The sequence below is a fragment of the Carassius carassius genome, chromosome 5 (genome assembly GCF_963082965.1).
Source record: "Carassius carassius chromosome 5, fCarCar2.1, whole genome shotgun sequence".
In the NCBI taxonomy this organism is placed as follows: Eukaryota; Metazoa; Chordata; class Actinopteri; order Cypriniformes; family Cyprinidae; genus Carassius; species Carassius carassius.
The window spans coordinates 9288445-9312065 of NC_081759.1; the positions used below are offsets into that span (position 1 = coordinate 9288445).

A 23621-nucleotide genomic window follows, 5' to 3' on the forward strand; every position below is an offset into this window, starting at 1 on the left:
TGTTAAACTAAATGCAAGCAACTTCAGTATTTCCTATGTTATGTTGATGTTTACTCAGTGAGGTTCAGAGTCTGGAAATACAGATAAACGCATAATAACGAAGTAGTTCAGTACCGGTACATTTAAATACATATTGGCACATAAGCCAATTTGAAACTGACTGAACAGTCATTGTCTCTACATTTACTTTCATGTCTCAAATTTCCCATGATTTTGTGTGGCAAATGGAGTGGATAGAAAAAGCTTTAAGTATAGTAAAACGTTGTTGGTTTTCTGATCTTTTGAGTCTTACTCGAATGATCACTTGGGGTCATTTGGGTCCCTTGCAAAGGTAATCCTTCTGTTGACAACAACAACAAAAAAGTGTTACTCATGTCTGAATCTCTCCAGTCCTCCTAGAACACATGAAGTGTTCAACAACCTCAGTGTAGCGCTAATAAAAATGAGAAGTTATTACCTCACATGCAGTAAGGGCATGTTGTTTCCCATCGCTCTTCAGGAGCCTGTGGCCATGCAGCTTCACAAACCCTTCACACTAGGAGAGGGCAAGTAACATGTGTCATTATTGTACATCACTGCAGGAGACTGTGTCAGATAGTCTAAGTACTTCACGTGTGAATTCAAAAACTGAAAGCGGTTTCAATATATTCTTCATTGATCAAATCATACAGATATTTAAAAGAATTTGGTCCCACTTCATGTGTCTCTAACTGTGTGCTAACATTACAATTAATCATTTAATATAATGCATCGTGTACATGCATTTTCGCATTGTACTTCATTTTAAAATGCCTCTATAATTGCGTATGTAACTAGATATGTAGTTTCTGTAGTTACATCTATAATACATTGTTGACCTAACCTGATAGAGACAAAAGTGTTTTGCAATACAATATAAACATTAGTGCATTCTACCAAACAGTTTTAGGTAATTGCACCGTATTTAAAGACATCTACTATACAGTGAGAACAAGGATTTTTATAATGTATTGGGATCATTACTCGAGGAATAGCATTGGGGTGGAGGTGGCACATCTTCTGGAGCAGGTCAGAGGTCTGGATATCTGTGGCATTGTGACCCAAATGAAACTGTGAGAGGACTGTAAGTATCTTACAGGACTCACAGTCTGATACTAGAGAGGACACATAAAATTCACATTAACAATGATCTCAGTGTAATTTACACACAGAAAGAATGATTCTTCAATTAGTTCTGGTTTGAGAAAAACTTCCAAGGCAAGCACCAAATCAGAATACCATTCAAATTCAGTACCACATATAGTCACATTTGAATGTTTTGCTCTTTGTAATTTTTGTCATCAGCACAGTCAATTATGGAAACCAGTTTCCGCCACTGAATAAAATAAAATAAAGGTTATTGCGAGTTTATATTTCACAATTATGACTTTATAACTAGCAGTTGCGTTTTTATATCGCAATTCTAAAAAAAAAAGGTCAAAATTCTGAGTTTATATATTGTAGTTCTGACTAGAGCTGTAATCGGGCCATAAAAGTTAGGCCCGCCAGGACCCGAGCCCGACAGGTTTCGGCCCGAGCCCGACAAGTACATTTTGATTGCCAGCTTTTTAAAAGCCCGAACCCATGTACAGCCCGACATTATTCAAATGTGCGCGCACACACAGCTCTTTTGCCTTTTGTCAAGAATGAGTCATTTATACATGTTTTAATATAATTTATTCAAAACTAACGTAGACTAGACCACTTGGAAGTTGGAATAAAGAAACAAAATAAGTCCTCTGTGACATCTTAACATCTCAGCACTCTAAATAGACATAGGCTCATTTAGCCCATAAATAGACCAACGCACCAATAAAAACGAGTCTTTTTTAACAAATCAAATTAAGATAAATGTTTTATTAAGATGGGTATTTGGCAATTACTAAATTAAGATAAAGGCTCCGCCGGATTTGCTTCGCCACTAGCAGCTGACTATTTAATAAAAGAATAATGCCAACATTAGCGTAAATACTCTGTCCACATTATGCATTTAAGACTCAATGAATATTTAGTTATCATTTGAAAAACCTTTACTCACAGACATTAGGCTAAGCCTAAATGTTTTTGTGGAGGAAAATGATTGAATCCACTATAGATGGCTTCAGCGTGTTCCTGCGCTCACTGATGGTGCGTCATTATTCACTCATTATTCTCATTATAAACATGGTGAAAACTTTTCCACACCTCAGACTTTGCTTTAGTTGCTGGTGCAACCAAAACGTTATGCCAGAGGCAAGCCTCCACCCTCAGCATCCATTTTAGCATCTTTCTCGCGCTAATCGAAACACATCACATGACCGCTCGTTTACCGCGCAAACCGGAGCGCGAGCCCGAGCCGAGCCCGCGTAAGATGATATAAATTAAGCCCGAACCCGACTGGCAAAGATCTTCAGCTCTAGTTCTGACTTTATTTCTTAGAATTGTGAGTTAATATCTCACATTTATTACTTTTAACTCTCGATTTTACATCATGGAATTATGAGAAGAAGAAAAAGAGACAGAATTGAGAGATAAAAGTCTCAATTTTTTATTTTTTTTATTCTGAGGCGGAAACAGGCTTCCATAATTAATGTCCATGCACACAACCTGATTTGTGTGTCCATGCGAACACAACAGCAAAGTCCTTTAAAGGAAAGTCATTTTAATGGGCGGCCATCTTCGAAACACCTTTAAGGCTGATGATACAGGGGTCAACTTTTTAAACAATCTTGTCGGTCAACTTTGGTTAATGTTGGCATCAACAGGCAACCAGGTGAGACAAAGGGCCCATGACCTATCTAAAGTGTGCATAGGCCTATTGAAATTTGTTACTCATTCTCAATGGGAAAGTGCCCAAGAAACATAGCTCAAAAAAGTTGCCCAGCAAAATTGCAAAATTTCATGCAAAGCTCATATCTCTTTAAATAGAGAAACTAAATCAAAATCCAAAAATTCTCCAAAGCTGTTCTCTAAGCTTACAATTAAATTTCATATTTGAAATCACCAGTAAAATCGGAAAACAACTGCATCACAAATGTTGTGGTTTTTTATGCTCAAATAGCATTTTAAAAAGTTAAATTCTGATTGTTTCTACAGCAACCGGAGCTTCTAGCACAGCTGCAGTAATGTGATGACTTTACCATTAAGCGATTGGCTCTTTTATTCAGAAGGCGGGACTATTCTGCCATATTGTGCTTTGCCCTTTCTCTCATTCATTCAAGTGCAGATGTGCACTGTCTTTGAATATTTAAAGTCTTTGACAACGACGTGTATGAAAATAATATGAAAGCTTTAAAGAAAAAAAAAATAATAATATTTTGCAAATTATATTTTAAGGTTAATGGAAATTTAATTCTGTAAAATTAATGGATAATGTCCTGGCAACAAATTATCAGTAGACTACTTTTTTTTTTTTAATAGTGCATGTGCAAGTAATTTGCCTAATTGAAAACAAAAATCTGATAAGTTTGAAAAAAATTAAAATATAAAATTTGGTAATATTTTGTAAACATCCAGATTTGTATTGATTGCCAAAGTTTAAAACATTTTCACTTCAATAAGACTGTTCATTAAACATCCCAGTCTCACAAGAAATTATGTGATTCACCTGAAAACAGGCAATTTAATAATAATAATAATAATAATAATAATCTAGCATGAAGCTCCACCCCCTAAACCTAACTACACTGAAGTCTAGGCAGAAAACATGAATGTGATTGCACAAATTCATAGGAATTAGACACTAATTGACCACAATCTTTGTAACATTTCTATAAATTGCCTTAAGATTTACATTAATTCGGCAGATGCTTCTATCCAAAGCGAATTCAAGGTGCACATTTTTCTTTCAAATTTCAGTTCTTGCTTTTCTTAAGAATCGAAACTGTTAACTTGGCATTGCTTGCGCCATGCTGTACAGTTCTGTTTGAACACGAAGAAAGATCACATTACTCTGCTGTCAGTCATGCTACTCACATGACAGTGGTGTCTCTGTGAAAAGACACAGACCCAGCGCAGAGCAGATGGCATGTGGAGAGAGGGAGGATAACAGCAGATCAATCAGCTGCTTTCCGTACGTTTTTATGAAGTTATTACACGTGTCCTTATATTGTGAAGGCAAATAGTCACAGATTTTCTCCAGAAGGTTCACTATAGCCACCTACATGTCAAAGAAGCAAAATGGAAAAGAACCAAGTACCAGTTTATATTCAGGCATTTTGGGGATTCATTAAATTATGAATATTTTACACTTCTTAAAATTTGAATGAGATTTCCAACAGAAGAGTACTTACTTCAGTTCTCTCTTTAGGCAACATGCTCTCTATTGTCTTTATAAAGAAAATACAGAAGGTACAGATGGGATTGAATTGAATCTGAGAAAAAGAAAAGTAGTAGGCTTGAGAGTCATGGCAATCTTATTAAATGTTGAGTTATGCACAAAATAACAGAGCTATAGCTAATGTGTTTTTATGAATAGCATGGCCTCAAACAATCTTATTTCCTAGTGAAACCTTGGAGTATTTACAGTACCAGTCCATTATTAAATAAGTCATATATAGGTGCAGTACTATACACTATTCAAATAAATTATCTTTATTGGCAGAGCTGGGTAAGGATTGAATGTAATATGGATTATGTAATCAGATTCCAAAAATCAAGTACTCATGAGAGTATATTATATTTTATTATGCTCATAATCAGACTACAGTTCCTTGTTATGGATTACATGATTACATATTATTCACACAATGGCAGTAAATCATTCGTAATTTATCGATTCTCCATTTTCTCTTTAGAAACTTTTGTATTAAATAAATTCAATGCACACAGACTGAAGTAGTTTAAGTCTTTGGTTATTTTAATTGTGATGATTTTGGCTCACATTTAACAAAAGCCCACCAATTCAACAAACTAGAATATAGTGACATGCCAGTCAGCTAATCAACTCAAAACATCTGCAAAGGTTTCCTGAGCCTTCAAAATGGTCTCTCAGTTTGGTTCACTATGCTACACAATCATGGGGAAGACTGCTGATCTGACAGTTGTCCAGAAGAAAATCATTGACACCTTTCACAAGGAGGGTACGCCACAAACATTCTTTGCCAAAGAAGCTGGCTGTTCACAGAGTTCTGTATCCAAGCATGTTAACAGAAAGTTGAGTGGAAGGAAAAAGTGTGGAAGAAAAGGATGCACAACCAACGGAGAAAACCGCAGCCTTATAAGGATTGTCAAGCAAAATCGATTCAAGAATTTGAGTGAACTTCACAAGGAATGGACTGAGGCTGGGGCCAAAGCATACAGATGTGTTGAGGAATTTGCCGAACCACAGACAACGTTGGAGGCGTCTTACCTGGGCTAAGGAGAAGAAGGACTGTTGCCCAGTGGTCCAGAGTTCTCTTTTCAGATGAGAGCAAGTTTTGTATTTCGTTTGGAAACCAAGGTCCTAGAGTCTGGAGGAAGGGTGGAGAAGCTCATAGCCCAAGTTGCTTGAAGTTCAGTGTTAAGTTTCCACAGTCTGTGATGATTTGGGGTGCAATGTCATCTGCTGGTTTTGATGCATTGTGTTTTTTGAAAACCAAAGTCACTGCACCTGTTTACCAGGGAATTTTGGAGCATTTCATGCTTCCTTCTGCTGACCAGCATTTTGAGCTAAAGGCCACTGTCAAAGTAACCTGGGCTTCCAGACCACCTCAGCTGTGCCACAAACTGATCACCTCCATGCCACGCTGAATTGAGGCAGTAATAAAGCAAAAGGAGCCCCTACCAAGTATTGAGTACATGTACAGTAAATGAACATACTTTCCAGAAGGCCAACAATTCACTAAATGGGTTTTTTTGGGGGGGGGGAATTTGTTTTATCTCAACAAATTCTAATTTGTTGAGATAGCGAATTGGTGGGTTTTTGTTAAATGTGAGCCAAAATCATCACATTTAAAAGAACCAAAGACTTAAACTACTTCAGTCTGTGTGCATTGAATTGATTTAATACACAAAATTCACAATTTGAGTTGAATTACTAAAATAAATTAACTTTTTCACGACATTCTGATATATTGAGATGCACCTGTATGTCTTCATATCCAGTAACCTTCAGCAACTGTTATTTCAAACCAAAAGACTTTGGGCATCTAATGTCATTGTTTTCATGTTTATTAATATTTGTTCATGTTATTCAGGGATTCCCAAATGTATTTTGTCAACTAAACCCATCTGACATGAAATATTAACTTGAAATATCTCTGAGGAAGTTTTTAGTTGGATGGCGCTTAATAATCACACTGACATGCTGGTAAACAAATTAAATATTGATATTTTTATTGCTCAAGTGTTAAAATTATTTACTTTACATTTTTATGATTCCATTCATTCATAAGCTTTTTATTTACTCATAAACCCACTCCAGCACAGTTTGGGAAACCCTGGTTTAATGGAATGTTGAATGCATTTATGATGCTGATATATATATATAAAAAAAATGTAATGCATATTATTTCTCTTTGCTTTTTATATCAACATAGTAATCAATAGTAGGTTTAAAACAAGTTAGATAAAAAATTATCTAAAAGTAACTTAAAAGTGATCTGAAAAACATTACCTAAAATGAATAACCTAGATTATGTTACTATACAGTTTTCATCATGTAGGGTGTAACCAATAATGGACTACAATTTGTAAGTAATCTACTCGGCTCTGTTTATTGGTATTGATGGTTCCATGAAGAACCTTTAACATCCATGTAAACTTTCCATTGCACAAAAGGTTCTTTAGTATAGTGGAAAAATGTAGGCTACTTAAGATGATTAAAACGTTCTTCAAAAGTGTTCTTTTAAGAATTGCTCACTTAATGGTTCTTTGGGAAACCAAAACAACCTTGCTACGAAACCCCCTTTTTAAGGTGCTGTGCATCACTGCCATGTTTAAAACATTACAGTTTTAGATTTTGATTGCATTGTCCAACCCTAAGCAGCTTCATCAAGTCAATTAACAGACATGCCAAAATACTTTTATCTTGAGTCCTCAAGTGTGCAAGCAATTTAAGGAATGAAACAATCCCATTTACACACACACACACACACACACACACACACACACACACACACACACACACACACACACACACACACACACACACACACACACACACACACACACACACACACACACACACACACACACATACCTCTTGGCTAGTTCCTCTTGAGGGTTTTGCATAGAGCAAACCAAGCTCATTCAGGCCAGCGGTGAGCTCTGATGGTGCTTTTCTCTTAGACTGGCTGCCACACAGTCCCAACACTGTGCATATGGCACCGTTTTGATTCTGTGATGAAGGTAAAAACATCCTGATTTTTAGTGTATGGATTCTATTATTTATGTAAAAATATATATTACTCATTTTTAGGGATTAAGATTTAAGAAATAAATTAAGTCAAATAGTCAAAGTCAAACTGGGATGATAAATCTCCATTATAGTAATGCCAAGTGTTTAATATTATGGCTTCCAGAATCACCCACTGTCATGACGTTAAACTAAGAACTACTCACTGCAAATGCACTGAAATGTCTGATGATCACATGTACATATGTCTTTGCTCCATCCATACACAAAGGGATGACGGGGTGTTCATAACAAAACCTATCCAGAGCTTTTTCAATGAGATGCTGTGAAAAGGGAACAGTCAAGGTCATTGTACAAACAACTCCAAATCATTCGTAACAATGAGCTTTAAAAGAATGTAATTCAGTGGAAACATCAATTCATTCAACTGACAAGCACTACCTCACCTGGCTTCACTGCCATAAGAAAGCAAAACTAGCTTTTTAGTTTGAAAATAATGCACATAGATATGAACTACCATGAGATTGTGTTGTATGTACTAGGTCTGGCATGAAGAAAATAAAGAAAAGGTATAATTCAAACTTTGGACTAAAATGACTTAACTGATTTACCAAAAGCATTAAATAGAATTCTAATGAAATCTAAGCATTAGTAAACATCACAAACACAATTTCACCTGTGAGTCTTTACTGGAGAGGATTTCTGTCAACAACTGAACAATCTGCTTGCAATCGGCGCACATGTTCATCTAAAGAATGGGGACAGTTGAATATCATGTTGACTTACAGTCATCAAAGTTATTTTGTGGACCGTTTGATGTAATATGAATAAACTTGACTAGATATTTAACCAAATTTCAATTTGAATCCATTTCAGTGCTTAGTTTCATGGCTGCAAAGTAAAATGTGCAATGAATAGTGTATGCCATGTGATACTGGTTCTAACATAAAACCACAAACTCTCACAGCCTCTATTTTAGGGTTGTATGTGTAAAAGAGAAATCTATATTTATTAGAAAGAAGGAAGTGTAAAAAAATAACATATTCTCAGATCATCTTTTAAGTTTCACAGTTCACAGATGTTGATATGATCTATCAAGGGTTGCAATTCTCTGCAAACCTACCTTATATATAAGTATAGCATTCTGCAGCCTACAGCCAACCTTATGCAAATAGTATTCATAAGTCAGGATAATAAATGTAACATACTGACAATTTATCTACTAATGGTCCAAGTGGAGTAGAACCTGATGAAGTAATCTTAGTATTACTCAGTAATGTTATTGATGCGATGCTTTCAAAATGAATTTTTATTTATTTAGATTTGGATCAAGCATGTACCTGTGTGAGGAATAATGTGTAATGTTATTAGCAAGATCTTCACTGCTATTGTGCAACATAAGAAATAAAGTTAGCGGCCACTTGCAAATAATAAATAAAGATAAATGATTAAAAACATATTTACATGTATTTGAATAAGTAAATAAGACACTTGGTAAATAATAATAAATAAATCAAAATAATTATGTAAATTAACTTAGTGTATGCCAGTAATTGATAATATAAACAAAAATGTAGGTTATGTAATCAGGTAATTCGCAGCATTGTCAGTTGCTGAAACGTGTGAATGAACTGATCCACATGGAATATTTATTTTCATCTGCATTTTACTGTACATGCAAGTTGTTGTTTTTCAATCATTGGTCACTCACCGTGGAAAGGATGGGTGTTTGTGGTTCTGCAAGTTGAAGGTCTACACTTCTTGCCCATCCTATATATAGGCCAGAGCATGTAAAATATTTAAATAATTAATTTTTGTTTTGTTTTATAGAAACAACTTGACTTGGAACACCAGGAAATTGACTGCCTTCGAAAAATTGAAGAGCTAATTTGAGGTATATTGAACTAGAAATACAGAGAAGTCTATTATTTAAGTAAAAAAACTAAATTTAACTCCTAACTTAATAATTTTTAGTAGCCTGATATTAAGCATTTTAATTATTCATTCTAATTGTTATGGTCATGCAAAATATAGTCAGCTTTATTTAACGTAAAAATTCTTACCTATAGTCAAGGTAGAAGTGAAGAGAAAAAAAGTGATGCAGGCGAACTGCATGATGTTTTAATCAGAGCTCTGCAGAGAGAAGTGCTCCTGGACTACAGTCAATACAGCAAAAACTTCTGTGTTCAACTGATGAGCCGCCCAAATGTTTTTATAGTATTTTGATGAGGAAGTAGCAAGTTTAATAGCCAGCCAACCAACAATCTTCCTGATTCGCTTGATTGGTCTATTTGCATAGGAAGCCTTACATGACATAAAAAAAATACCATTCATTGGTTATTGTTATCTAGTTACAGTATGTATGGTAAAAATAAAATATGGGATTTTTTTTTATTATTTATTAATTACTAATTAGGGGCTCCATGAACAGAGGGAGGGGATAATTTTGGATTTTTTTTATTTTAAGGAAATATCAGTTTCCTCCAAAAAAAAAAAAGAGAGATTTTGCTCGAGTATCAAGACAGACACATGAAAGGTTATTGAACAACAAGAATATACAAAAAAACAAACCAAGTACAACACTGACACCCACCGTCCACAAGGTGGAGTTCCTGTTCTTCTAAAATTCCATTCATCAAAAAAATCTGAAAAATTATACTCAGCTATTTTCAACATAATAATAATAAATGTTTTTGAGCAGCAAATCAGAATATTAGAATGATTTATGAAGGATCATGTTACTGGAGTAATGATGCTAAAAATTTAGCTCTGAAATCACAGGAATATTTTAAAATATATTTAAACAGAAAACATGCATTCACAAAACATTTTATCTTACCACTAAGAGTTCTCCTAAATAGCAGTAAAAGTTTTTAGCTAGGATTTTTCTCTTGAAACACTGTCAACACTGCACTGGCTCCCTATCAAACATCGTATAGATTTTAAAATATTGCTTATTACTTATAAAGCCCTCAATGGTTTAGCACCTCAGTATTTGAATGAGCTTCTTTTACATTATAATCCTCTACGTCCGCTACATTCTCAAAACTCAGGCAATTTGATAATCAACCTAGAATATCAAAATCAACTGCGGGCGGCAGATCCTTTTCCTATTTGGCGCCTAAACTCTGGAATAACCTACCTAACACTGTTTGGGAGGCAGACACACTCTTGCAGTTTAAATCTAGATTAAAGAGCCATATCTTTAACCTGGCTTACACATAACATACTAATATGCTTTTAATATCCAAATCCGTTAAAGGATTTTTAGGCTGTATTAATTATGTAATCCGGAACCGGGAACACTTCCCATAACACCCGATGTACTTGCTACATCATTAGAAGAATGGCATCTACGCTAATATTTGTCTGTTTCTCTCTTGTTCCGAGGTCACCGTGGCCACCAGATCCAGTCTGTATCCAGATCAGAGGGTCACTGCAGTCACCCGGATCCAGTACGTATCCAGACCAGATGGTGGATCAGCACCTAGAAAGGACCTCTACATCCCTGAAAGACAGCGGAGACCAGGACAAATAGAGCCCCAGATACAGATCCCCTGTAAAGACCTTGTCTCAGAGGAGCACCAGGACAAGACCACAGGAAACAGATGATTCTTCTGCACAATCTGACTTTGCTGCAGCCTGGAATTGAACTACTGGTTTCGTCTGGTCAGAGGAGAACTGGCCCCCCAACTGAGCCTGGTTTCTCCCAAGGTTTTTTCTCCATTCTGTCACCGATGGAGTTTCGGTTCCTTGCCGCTGTCACCTCTGGCTTGCTTAGTTGGGGTCACTTCATCTACAGTGATATCGTTGACTTGATTGCAAATAAATGCACAGACACTATTTAAACTGAACAGAGATGACATCACTGAATTCAATGATGAACTGCCTTTAACTATCATTTTGCATTATTGACACATTGTTTTCCTAATGAATGTTGTTCAGTTGCTTTGACGCAATGTATTTTGTTTAAAGCTCTATATAAATAAAGGTGACTTGACTTGACTTGACTTGACTTGAAACCTATTCACAAAACTGACGAGACAAGCTTTTACTAAGGAATAGAAAGAAGTCTTAAGCTAAGAGTAAGGGTGGGGTTGACCTCGTTGCTATGGATGATGTCAGCATGGTAACTATGCACACAGTGATTGGCAGGTAGTCTCATAGACAGTAAAAGAAATGGACACAGCGACCCCATTGGATTCAACGGAGACAAGTGAAGTCAATTAGAAGCAAGCATTTCCTGGGGGTCGAGCGAACTGCGCAGACTCAAACTGAGCTTGATGACGTAGATGTCACATGAGCAACCGCTGTGCCAAGAAAAATCTGAATCAGCCGCCAAATCGTGCAGACGTTGTTGAATAATTTTGTCCCATTGCTTTTATGGACTCTCTATGGGCTTCTCCCTTGTCTTTATACATCCACATACCCCCGATAGCCTCATAGACAGTAAAAGATTGTCTGTGAGCTTCTCCTCCTGTCCATACGGTAATTTCTCTACTGTGCAACAGAGAATCGCAGGTTATGACGCAATCGTTAGCCTATTTTTACAAAAACTGCTACTACGGGGCCACAATGTAAGATACAAGGTAATGGGGCCTTTTATACATTTTCGTGTTTTTTTTTAAATAATGAATGGACAAATGGAGTCTTTAAACACCTCAGATGTAAAGTTATTCAGATATGCATATAAACAGTAATTTAATTAACAGAGTAGAATAATCATGGCTGATAAAAAAATGTTTTTTAGATGCAACACCAGCTGTTACTTTTTGCCCAAGTGGTTCATGAAAACAAGGATTTACACAAAGGAAAATTAGCAGTTGTGGTAACTTCCAAAACCAAAGGTGATACCTTTATAAGAGGTCATTATCATCAAATGTTTCAAAAGATTTTACTTTCAGAGGATGATTGCCTTCAACAGCCATTTTGCGGTTTGATCCTCTTCACTACTCCTAATGATTCACAGATTTAGGAGCTAGTTTTACTGCTAAAAAGTTTTATGAAATACTCTTAGAGCAAAAATTTAGGAGTCCTAAATTTAGGATTGACACCATTATTATTATTTTTTTTTTTAAGTTTTTCTCCTAAATCGGTGAATTATAAGCTACATTTAGCCTTAAGATGTTTTGTGAAAATGAGACCAGTTTTTTAAATAGTACAATTATTTATTTATTATTTAAATTTTACTGATTTGGATCAAATAAATGCAGGCTTGGAGAGCAGAATAGACTAAGAATAAAACATGAAAAATCTTACTGTACAAAAACTTTTGACTGTTAGAGTCACACACACACACACACAATCATAGTATGTATGTTATGTTTTGTCTAATTTGTACAATTTCTAATTGTGGTCCCTCAGTAGGTCATAGAGAAGAGAAGAGGGCCAGCCGTGTGTCTGGTGGGCTGACACTCCATCACTCCAGCTTTAGCATCTTGCAGGGCAGGCAGGCATAGTTTTTGTGTCGTGCCTTGGCTTGAGGCACTAGGTCACCCAGAGCTCCCTGTCAAGGCCATCCACAAGTTCTTCTCACTGCTGCTCCATTGGTTCCTGCCTCTGGCTTCTGGGTCCCAGAGATCTGTGTCATGGATGCATCAGAGGTTTCAGCCATGCCCACAGGGCTCCCATTCTCAGCTGCTTTGGTCCTAAAGATATTGTCAGGGCCGCTCCAGAAATCACTGTGAAATCTCTACAAATCTACAGATGTTTAGTTCCAGAGCTCCTCTCTCCTCTGGTCCCAGATGTTCAGTTCCAGAGCTCCTCTCTCCTCTGGTCCCAGATGTTTAGTTCCAGAGCTCCTCTCTCCTCTGGTCCCAGATGTTCAGTTACAGAGCTCCTCTCTCCTCTGGTCCCAGATGTTTAGTTCCAGAGCTCCTCTCTCCTCTGGTCCCAGATGTTCAGTTACAGAGCTCCTCTCTCCCCTGGTCCCAGATGTTCAGTTCCAGAGCACCTCTCTCTCCTGGTCCCAGATGTTCCTGCTAAAGCTTCTCTGGTCCAAGAGGATTCTGTCAGAGCTTCATCACAGGATCCTCTCATAGCCCCATTGTTCACTGTCATAGGCATGATATTACACCCGTGCGCCACATTAAAAAGACTTTGTGACTGTGAAAATACATTTTTTTTATTTTAATAGGAAAACATCTGGAAACATTTTTATGCATCAGTTCTTGAGAGGTAAAGGCTTTTAATTATATTTATCATTTTGAATATTAATTTTAATGATAAGGAAATATTTCTAAATAAATAATAAAAAAAGGAAATTTCTATCATTCAGTTGTTTCGTTTAACATTTCTATTGTAAAACAGTTTAGCTGCGGTATACCTTGTATCTTACCTCGCATTCTTTCACCCTTAAAACTGCATCGCGCTGGTTATTCATGTCGGGTTTTGTAAACTAGAGGTTCACCCCTACTAATTTCTACTTTTTATATTTTTAACTTTTTAAAATTTTTGTAGTCCTAAAAACATATAGATCCATGCTTTGCAGCGTGAAGAATATCAAATATTGGGAACGTGCCCCCCTTAATGTCTACAGATATTGCGTTCATTTAAACAACCATCACACAACAATATCATTCATTGTCTTTTTATTCAATAGTTATATTCTCACTATTAACCTTACTACAACTTGTGTCTCAATAAACTGCTAATTTGGTGCTTATTAATAGTAAAGTAGTTCATTTGGGATCAGGAGATCTAAAATATGGAAGAAGACATTATTATATGCTTTAAGTACCAATAAACAGCCACTGCTAGTAATATGTAGGCCTAGCCTATGCTAGTTTAAATGGGAATTGGTCCTTAAAATAAACTGTTACCATTATATTAATATAACAGAATACCTGATTGCCATTTAAAATATAAACAAATACCTAATTGTATTTCAAAGTAGCCACATTCGCTGTTAAAAACATATTGCATCTAGTAATAATAGGCTAGTTCGTTTTATTTGATTTATTATTAGTTTAATTTATAATTTAATTTGGCCTGTACTGAATTCATATAAAAATTTGAATGAACATGATGGTCTAACTTTGGGTGGCCCAAAATCAAAGGATGTCGCTGGCACGTTAAAGAACACGAGAGTGTCGCGCCTCGCGCACATAAACTGTCACTGCCTGTGTCTGCACAGTTTCGAGAAGCAGTGAACTTGACAGCTCTGCTCTCCTCTGATGTGCCTCATGGATCAGAGGGATTCCGCGGAGACCACAGGATGACAGGGGTCATCAGGGGCCAGCTGCACACTTTAAAAGCACTGTCCACAGCTCGGACACCTCGATCACTCGGACCTCAGACGAGCCAGGAGGAGGAATCGGACGCGATCGATCGGTTCACAATTGAAAACTTTATTGATTCGCAATGGAAACCCGAGAAATAATATTGCTCGCTGTCTTGGTGGTTTCCTTGATGCACGCTGCATGCGGAAAGATCGATAATGACGGCGCACTCACGGGAGAACATCGTGAAATTTTCATAAGTTCACATTCCGACTTACGTCTCCAGTCGAATCCAAGATACCCGCTGTACATGATGCAGTTATACAGAGACTTCAGCGGTACGATGGCAACTACTCCAGCCAGTGTCGACAACCCAACTCTTCATCAGTCTGACTTCGTCCTAAGCCTGATTGCACAAGGTAAAACATTTTCTTTAACCTGCCTAAATAATATTTGTATGCAAACTGTACTCGATACAACCATGTAGTAGTTTAGACATGTGGTATCTTGGAATCAGTCTTTACTTTTTAATGCATGCAAATGGCACATGAAATAACTAATCATTCATCAGTACCATAGTTTGTTTTACATTAGCCTACATTTTTGTATGTATTTGGCAGACTATTTTATTCAAAGCGACTTAGATTGCATTCAAGGTACATTCTATCAGTAGCCTATACATACAAGAACATAGGCCTACCAAAGTACCATGATATTGCACCCGCCTACCAACCCTATAAGTAGGTTTGTAATTTGTCAAGAATAGCCTATAGGTCCGAATACATCAAGCAAGATTTTTTTGTTAGTAACTAGCATGTAAATATCTTAGGTTTATTTAATAAAAGCGCATTATTTTTTAAAGGGAGTAAAAGCTACATCATCTGGGGTAGGACTACTTGTGGGCTCATTATCAGGTCCGTCGCTCTCGCGCTATCTGACCCTTAGATTTTACAACTCAGTAGTGTCACAATGCTTATTCAACTTTAAAGAGCCGGCTGTTTTATGTACACGGGTGTGTGTATTAGCCCTTCAGACGTCTGTTTGAACGCGAGGTTCAATACACATCGCTTGTCAAGTAGCTCGTCCTTCCTGACAGTGTTGACATTTGGCCGCGCTCATAGAAACTGTTGTCGCGCTAACTCATGAAGCCCGGTGAAAATAAACGGACTACATTTCACTAACGAATTTAAATGATGCATAAAAAAAGTTAATGGAAAGTAGAGTAAAGCTTTATTAGCCTAGGCTAATTGAGAAAATGTAAAGTTATGCTGAATACAAGGTGGCACAATTCAAAAGTTAGACATTCTACATTTAGACTTATTTTTTAAAATGAAAATATAATTTATTAGACTATATTATTTATTTGAAATTTTGTCAATGACTTAGAGGACGCCTTCTGCCTAAGTTAAAATAGGACTATTTTACTAGAAGCAAATCGATGCAATGATCAAGTCTGAATTTTTGAAGTTTTGAATTCATAATCTCTATTAAAAATTGTTTCAGTCGAACTGTACGTTCATCTGATTGCTTCTATCATGTGAAAATACTTTCAGTGTTCCAGGGCTTCTCGTTATCGTTTAAACATATCTTATTTTTTTGATTTTTGATTTTTTGAAATTGTGCCATGCAGCCTAATTCTTAAAATAGTTGGGAGCATTTAATTGTGCTTCGTCAACCTTTGAAAGCAAGAAATTATCTTTTGTGTGAATGCTCAATTAATTGATATGCTGCTAAGTAATTTATTTGATACTGTGTAGCTAAACAGGTGACTCAAATATTTTCTGTTTATTTTCCAGACTTTCATCAAATTGGTGAGCGATGGTCCGTCACTTTCGACATGTCTTCCCTCTCAGCGAGAGACAGCATTCAACTTTCAGAGCTCCGCATCCGTCTGCCAGCGTTTTCTGCGTCCAGACGCGTTATTGTGGACATCTTCCACTTACATACACAGGATTGTGAGTTTTGTCACCATAAGCGACTTTTTATAGGCAGCATCAAGTCAGTGTCCGGCAGTTCAACATCGTCCTGGAGAGTTTTCAATGTCACGGAGTTACTCGAGCAGTGGTTGAATCAGAGGACCGAGGCACCTGAACAGATCCTGACACCTGACGCCGGAGAGGACACCGGAAGCGGGGAAGACTTACCTGAACCTGTAACAAACAGCTGGCGAACAAAAATCCAGCATCCCACAGCAGAGCGAGTTATGATTGTAGTTTTCTACAAAAACAAACTTTCCCACAGTGACCAGCAGCGTGCCTCCAGCTTGATCAATACAGTGGCGCGCTCAAAATATGTCGTCCTGAACCGGGCAGCAGACGCAGCTCAAGCTCGTCGCCACAAAAGGAACCGGGTCGAAAGGATGCGCGCTACGGATGATAGAAACGCGACGGAAGTAGTATCGCCTCGAGAGCAACAACAAGGATCACTTTGTCGTCGAGTTGATATGTGGGTGGATTTTGATCAGATTGGATGGGATGAATGGATCGTGCACCCTAAGCGTTATAATGGTTACCGCTGCGAAGGAGAATGTCCAAGTCCGCTGGATGAGTCTTTCAACCCAACAAACCATGCTTATATGCAGGTGAGATACTTAACAGTAGCCTACTTAATTCAATGTCAAAAAAATAATAATATATATATATGTGTGTGTGTGTGTGTGTGTGTGTGTGTGTGTTAGTGGTACTAAATGGGTGCTAAAACGTTGCTTTCTTTTTCCAGAGTTTGTTGAAGCTTTACCATCCGGAGCGCGTCACCTGTCCGTCATGTGTCCCGACGCGCCTCAGCTCGCTCTCAATGCTGTACTATGAAGGCGATGGTTTGGTCATGCGCCACCACGAGGACATGATCGTGGAGGAGTGTGGATGTCATTAATGAAGTGTGTTTCTGTGTTGTCATAGAAGACGAATTTCAGTGGGCTACTCTGTTAACTCTTAAACGGTTTAATAACATTCCATTCCATTATGCTGAACTAAAGTACGTGCTTTTGGAGAATTTAAAATGAGAACCACTGAAATAATGTGCAAAATATGAGAATATTTAATATTTAAAAGAAATAAATGTAAATATTTTGTATTTGGAATTTTTAAGGAGTGTATATTTTTACTTAATGTACATAGGCTATACATATATTTCATTTAAAGAAATGCGATATGTATTGTGATAAAATGTGATGTAAAATGTGTTCATGCTTTTTTATTTTCTTATCAGCAGGCTTGATAAAATTGTATATAATACATAAAAAACCTAATAAAGAAAAAAAATGTTTCTTATTTTATTTTGTTCTTTGTAGTTTGTATAATCAGCATTTTTTATATATCCCTATATTATAACCAGGGAGATTAATTTGGAAAAATGTATCATTACATCATTTGCTTGCCAGTGGATCCTTTTCAGTGAATGGGTGCCGTCAGAATGAGAGTCCAAACAGCTGTTAAAAAAATCAAAAATACACAAGTAATTAATTTCACACCACTCAAGTCCATCAATTAACATCTCATGAAGCGAAAAGCTGTCTTTATAAGAAACATCAAGACATTTTTAATAGCTGTTGCTTCCAGCTAAACTATAAGTCCTCTATCCATAATATTAATTTTTTCCAGTGGAAAAAGACATTTAATCTGAATCAGGAGAGAAATATACACAGATATAGACAAAGACTATAAGAAATGCATAGTTCTAGACAGTGGGTGGATTTTGATGTGAGACAACAACTTGGACTTTTTCATTGTAATTATGGATTATGAACTGGAATTTTGACCAAAAGTGACAGTTTATTGTTAATATAATGATGGATTTGTCAGCCTACAGATCCTCTCCACAAGGATGGGAGCTGTGGGAATGTGTACTAAATGGTGCCAAGAAGGAAAAGTATTTGAAAGGTGGGTGTTATTTAGAGGTGTCGGGATCATCACATTGTATTTAGATGTCATTATTAGAGTTGGGTGGTCTGTGTCTGTGAGGTTGGTGTGCAATAAAGCTGCTGTTAGGCTTTGTGTTAGATTTAAGCATGCTTACATGTTTACTATGTCAAGTTGCTTCACTTAAAAGGGCTTCAGGATTATATAAAAAAAAAAAACAAGTAAAGAGAAAACAAGAATTCAGCAGTTTGGACTCTCATTCTTGACAGCACCCATTCACTGCAGAGGATCCACTGGTAAGCAATTGATGCAATGCTCCATTTCTTCAAATCTGTTCACATGAAGAAACAAACTCATCTACATATTGGATGGCCTGAGGATGAGTAAAATTTAATGGGTGAACTATTCTTTTAATGCAATATATTGCAACTGAGAACAGTAAGTAAAAAAAGAAAAAAGAAGGTGACCACAAAATTGTGAGTTTTTATTTCTTTATTAATTCTGTAAATGTATCTTCAGCTGGTGTACAGGGTTGAATATTTATATATATATTTATATAGACATTTAAAATCTTGTCTAATTCAAAGACCTATAGTAGCAATAAAAATAAATACATAAATAAAACGAAAGAAACTTTAAAGAAGCACGATGCTTCTATATTCTCACAGGCATCCCCTTGTTTGATGCTAGAAGATGCTAAGATGCTATAAGTACATCCATGACATTAAAGTGTTCCCAAGTTCCCAAATAGCAGATCATAAATTCCCATTTGCAAGTGCAAAGCATTCTAATGAAATATAATTATATATATGTATTAGAAGATGTATTAAAAACATCTTTTCTGTGCAACTGTGCATTTTGCATTCCTTTCTCATAAGTAATACTGTTGTGTTTATATTGATTTCAAATCATTCGGTAGTAAATAGGAGTATAAATATTCTGTCATTTTGCAACAGTTGACATTTTTGCAAGAGGTTGGTTTAAACCAGTGCTTAGACATCAAACAATTGCAACAACTTTGCTGCCATACTGGAATGGACCGGCCCATTACCGGCCAAATAAGCAGCCACTGTGATCTGTGCTGTTCAAGGATGGACTCGAAGGAGGACCCATCTCATGCCAGCAGAGTGGCTGCATTTATTTTTCCTAAAAATTCAACCTTAAGTGCTGGAAATCTCAAGCCACAGAAATGAGAATACCTGAAACTTAAAAAAAATAAATAAAAAAAACCTAACAAAAAAACACACACACAACCCCCCTCCCCCACAAAAGCACATGAAGGATATGAATAAAGAGCTTGTTGAATTTTAAATGCAAGCTTAATAAAAATATTTTAATAATGCATCTGTAAAACAGATGATTAAAAACAATAATACAATATAAAATAATACATTTTAATGGAAGACATTCATTTATTGTTTATGTATTTATTATTAATGTGCATCCTTATTTTAAATGATTTAATGAACAACATAAAAATGTTAAAAGTGATGCTTAAAAATTTAGATTTAGTTTTATTCATGTGACTTGAATGTGGTGCACAAATAACCTCAGACAATGCAGATTTAAATAACAATGATACGGTATAACATAAATGCTACAACAAATGGCCTATTTTTGGTATTATGCTCTTATGTTATCAGAATCTGAATTTTATTCCCATACATACGAGATGCTTGATTTGAGGTTTTTAAGATTATTTTGCATCATCCTATAAATTCACTGGACACTTTCAGGCTGAAGTCTGTATTTTGTAAAGTATAGTGTCAGTAGAGATGCCAGCCAGTGCTGCAGTGATCACTGTTTGCATAATATAATATAATGAAGAGAGGTGCATACAACTTCAGCTCTACAACTGGACTGGCTGTTGTTTCTAAAAATATCCGGAAGAAATATACGAGTGGTTGAAGTGCTGGAAAAGAATAACCTAAGTGCAGACCAGGTTATCCACATTATATTTAATTTGTGCATGTGTGTGTGCAAGTCAGCTCTGTTCTGTTGTGGGACAGTAAACAGTCTGATCACAGTGCTCAGTGGCTACGTGTCTTCATCAAGCTTAAGAAAGGCAAAGAATGTGTCTGGAGTGTTTTTGTCAAGCATGTGTAGAGTGCCTAAAAATTATTACACATCTAATTATATCAGTGAAAATGTTTGGCATCAAAAATGAGAACCAATACAGATTGTGTTGTTTTCCCTAAAAACAATATATAGTGCACACCATGAGTATTAGCATCATCTGTATAAATAAACAACAACAAAAAAAAATAAAAAAATAAAAAATAAAAAATACTGTCAACAAATGTTGCCTGTTATGCTGAAAAGATGAGAAAAAAAACTTACCTTTCAGTAAAGTAAAAATATTACTATTATTTACTATTATTATAAATACTACTATTTGTTTCACAAATTTCGCAAACCAAGCAATCGAATTGCCATTAATTCATTCAAAGATTATTACAAATAGATATGGAATTAATATTGTGTAAGAGTATAGAAAAGACTAAGTATCCCGAGGAAGACTCTCAAAACTGGACATATGGCCTCAGAAAAGAGAAAACTGAATAGAAATCACTGGAAGGGCGATAACTGCAGGGATGGCTATAATTGTGACATGTCTAGAAAAAAACAATTGTTGATTTTTGGGCTCCCAGAGATAGTGAGTTTAGTGCCATTCATTTGAATATATAGAACTGGTTTCATTCTCCTCTAATGCTAAGTAGACTTGTTTTTAGCAATTTGAAGTTATCAATAAAACATTTGGTAACACTAGTAAAGTCCTATTAGTTAACATTGATAATACATTAACTAACACTGAATAATTTGTAACAATATTTATTCATTTTTAATAACATGAATAAAAATCCTATTCATTGTGGACTCAAATATGTTAAATATTATGAAAAGATACAAGTTGGATTTTAATAAAGTATTAGTAAATTGAAATTAACATATATTAATAAATGCTTAAGAAGTAGTTTTCATTAGTTTATGTTAACTAATTCTTAACAAATGGAACATTATTATAAAGTGTTCCCAAAAAGTAATTAATTTATTAAATTAATAAAGTTAATAATGAATATGCTGAATTATTACCTACACAACAAACTACAAGTTTAGTTGTGAGTAATAATTTGAATCTATTGACAGCCTTTATCTACATTTTTACTACTAATTTTTACTTCAATGAAAGGTTAGACCTTTTAACTATCATTTATAACAAGACAAATACAAATTATTGCTTTTTTGGTTTTAAGGATTCAGAAGAAAGTCTTCCCACTAGTGGTTATTTGGAATAAAGCAAATGTTGAAGGTGGATGATGCAAATGTTAATATAACGCTTATAAGCTCCTCTGTGCATATCGAGTTATTAAGAGGAAGCTCAGGGTTCATATACACAGAGGTATGCAATGTATATAGAACAAAAACAAAACATTTGCTGCAGCGCCGCAAATGTGTACATATAGAGCCGCACAGTGATTTTAAAATATGTCCAAAGTACTGTATCCCACTGAAAACATTTAAACTGCACAAATTGTAACCCTTGAGCCTAGTATATCTCAGGAAACACAAGATTTCAAAGCTCATTTGCTACATAATTATACCTTTACAATACACAAGACACATACTATTGGACTGAAAAGAATTCAGGAGCAAGTATTGAGACAGCAGCATAATCATCGCATAGGTTGTTGTCTTTTTTTTTTTTTTTTTTTGGCTGTGAAAAAGAACACACTCACACGGAGAGTACATTCACATCATAACTGAGTGCATATTATGTATAATACCAGTACAAGAGGGTCAAACTCCTCCTTGTAGGAAAACTTTTCGGTAGTAATGTGTTCTGGACTCGCTTGGAAGACAACATTTCGGGAAACTCTTGCTGGATTTGACTAAAACTAGATTTCGTGTCCCATGTGCTCCACTTGCATGATGTTAAATGCATGCATCCAGTTGGCCAAAGTCCTTCCCCCCACCATTTTACAGCCCTTGCAGTACGACAGTATTTTCTCTCCTCATATAATTGCTTGCAGTCAGTGCTGTATGTAAAGGCAGGCCATGCGACAACACTTTCACATGCTGATATTGAGATTACAGGAAGCACTTCTCAAATGCTTGCTTTTTTTCATTATTTGGTTTCATTTTATAGGAAATCATGCCTCTAGCCACTAGTGTTTGCTTTGCTTGTTACAAAAAGTCAGAAAATCTCTTTTTGTAGTTGATATCCATCGCCTATCGCTCCATGCTCTAACTCAGTTTTCTTCTTTATTTGACACCCATCATTTGTCAGTGAAGGATGGTTTGGGTGTAGGTGTCAAGTCCTGGGTTGGAAAAATAGAAAGGAAGGTTACAATGAATCTGCGACCTTACAAGAAGCATGACATTCAGACCAAAATAGCAGCTTGACATGGTCTATGTTTTGCAGCATGGTAGCTGGTCCAAGTTGGTCTTCCAGCTCTTACCAGCATGATTTACCAGGTCAAGACTAGATCTACTACAGCTGGTTGTTCAACCAGATAGTTGGCATAAATGACCTTCCTGTATAAACTGGACCTTCATATTAGAAAATATACAGCATGCTTTTCTACAGGTCTGAATGACACCAAATACCAGTTATCAAAACTTGAAGAAATGTGTACAGGATCTTTGAAAATCTACAATAGTAAACAATATCTCAGCAGAACATCAAAATTATTCTTTAGAAATTTAGGAAAAATGTGTATATTCTTCACTATAAAGAAACTAGTTCTTTTAACAACTGCTCACTGAAAGGTTCTTTGAGGAACCAGAAATTCTTTAATGGCACTGCTGTGAAAACCCATTATGGAACACTTATTTTCAAGAAGGTAGCAAGACATTATTCCAAAACCAATATAATTTTCATAAACATTACATAACATCCTATAAGAATCCAAATGTCAGTAATTTAAATTTATGATTCATAGAGGATTCTTATTAGATCCCATTAGGATTCTAAATTATGAGAGGACAGGAATAGGATCCTGTATAAATTCCTTTATAGTTTTTCTTTTTCTTTTTTGACCATATGAGTTATTCTGTAGCTAAAAGGGAGGGAGGGCAGACAAATGCTAACTGGACACTTTCATATATTAGTTGGAAATGGATAAGATGTCAAAGGGAGTTTAGGAATTAATGCAGTGAGGTGATACGTGGATTTTTAATAAAGTACAACACTCAATAGCATAACTGAGG

General features: G+C 35.9%; 3 protein-coding genes across 9 annotated transcripts in view; 1 reads left to right on the forward strand and 2 right to left on the reverse strand.

Moving 5' to 3' along the window:
- Window positions 1–35: 35 nt before the first annotated feature.
- sftpbb (surfactant protein Bb) lies at window positions 36–10231 on the reverse strand. Its single transcript, XM_059549693.1, has 11 exons — window positions 10173–10231; window positions 9397–9637; window positions 9045–9103; window positions 8010–8081; window positions 7540–7656; window positions 7178–7315; window positions 4290–4370; window positions 3973–4156; window positions 1003–1133; window positions 458–535; window positions 36–340 (listed from the first exon to the last, which is right to left on the reverse strand). Exons 2-11 carry the CDS (start codon window positions 9446–9448, stop codon window positions 311–313), a joined length of 942 nt encoding a protein of 313 aa, XP_059405676.1. The 5' UTR covers window positions 9449–9637; window positions 10173–10231; the 3' UTR covers window positions 36–310.
- A 4186-nt stretch (window positions 10232–14417) lies between these two features.
- Window positions 14418–17787, forward strand: spaw (southpaw). The gene is made up of 3 exons (XM_059549067.1): window positions 14418–14972; window positions 16350–17134; window positions 17272–17787. Exons 1-3 carry the CDS (start codon window positions 14696–14698, stop codon window positions 17422–17424), a joined length of 1215 nt encoding a protein of 404 aa, XP_059405050.1. The 5' UTR covers window positions 14418–14695; the 3' UTR covers window positions 17425–17787.
- Window positions 17788–22248: 4461 nt separating this feature from the next.
- Window positions 22249–23621, reverse strand: part of ank1a (ankyrin 1, erythrocytic a) — a 189115-nt gene continuing 187742 nt past the window's right edge. For all 7 annotated transcript variants that reach the window (XM_059549699.1, XM_059549697.1, XM_059549701.1 and 4 more), the window contains one exon: window positions 22249–22729. The gene's annotated coding sequence lies outside the window, so the exon portion shown is untranslated. The remainder of the gene's footprint in view (window positions 22730–23621) is intronic.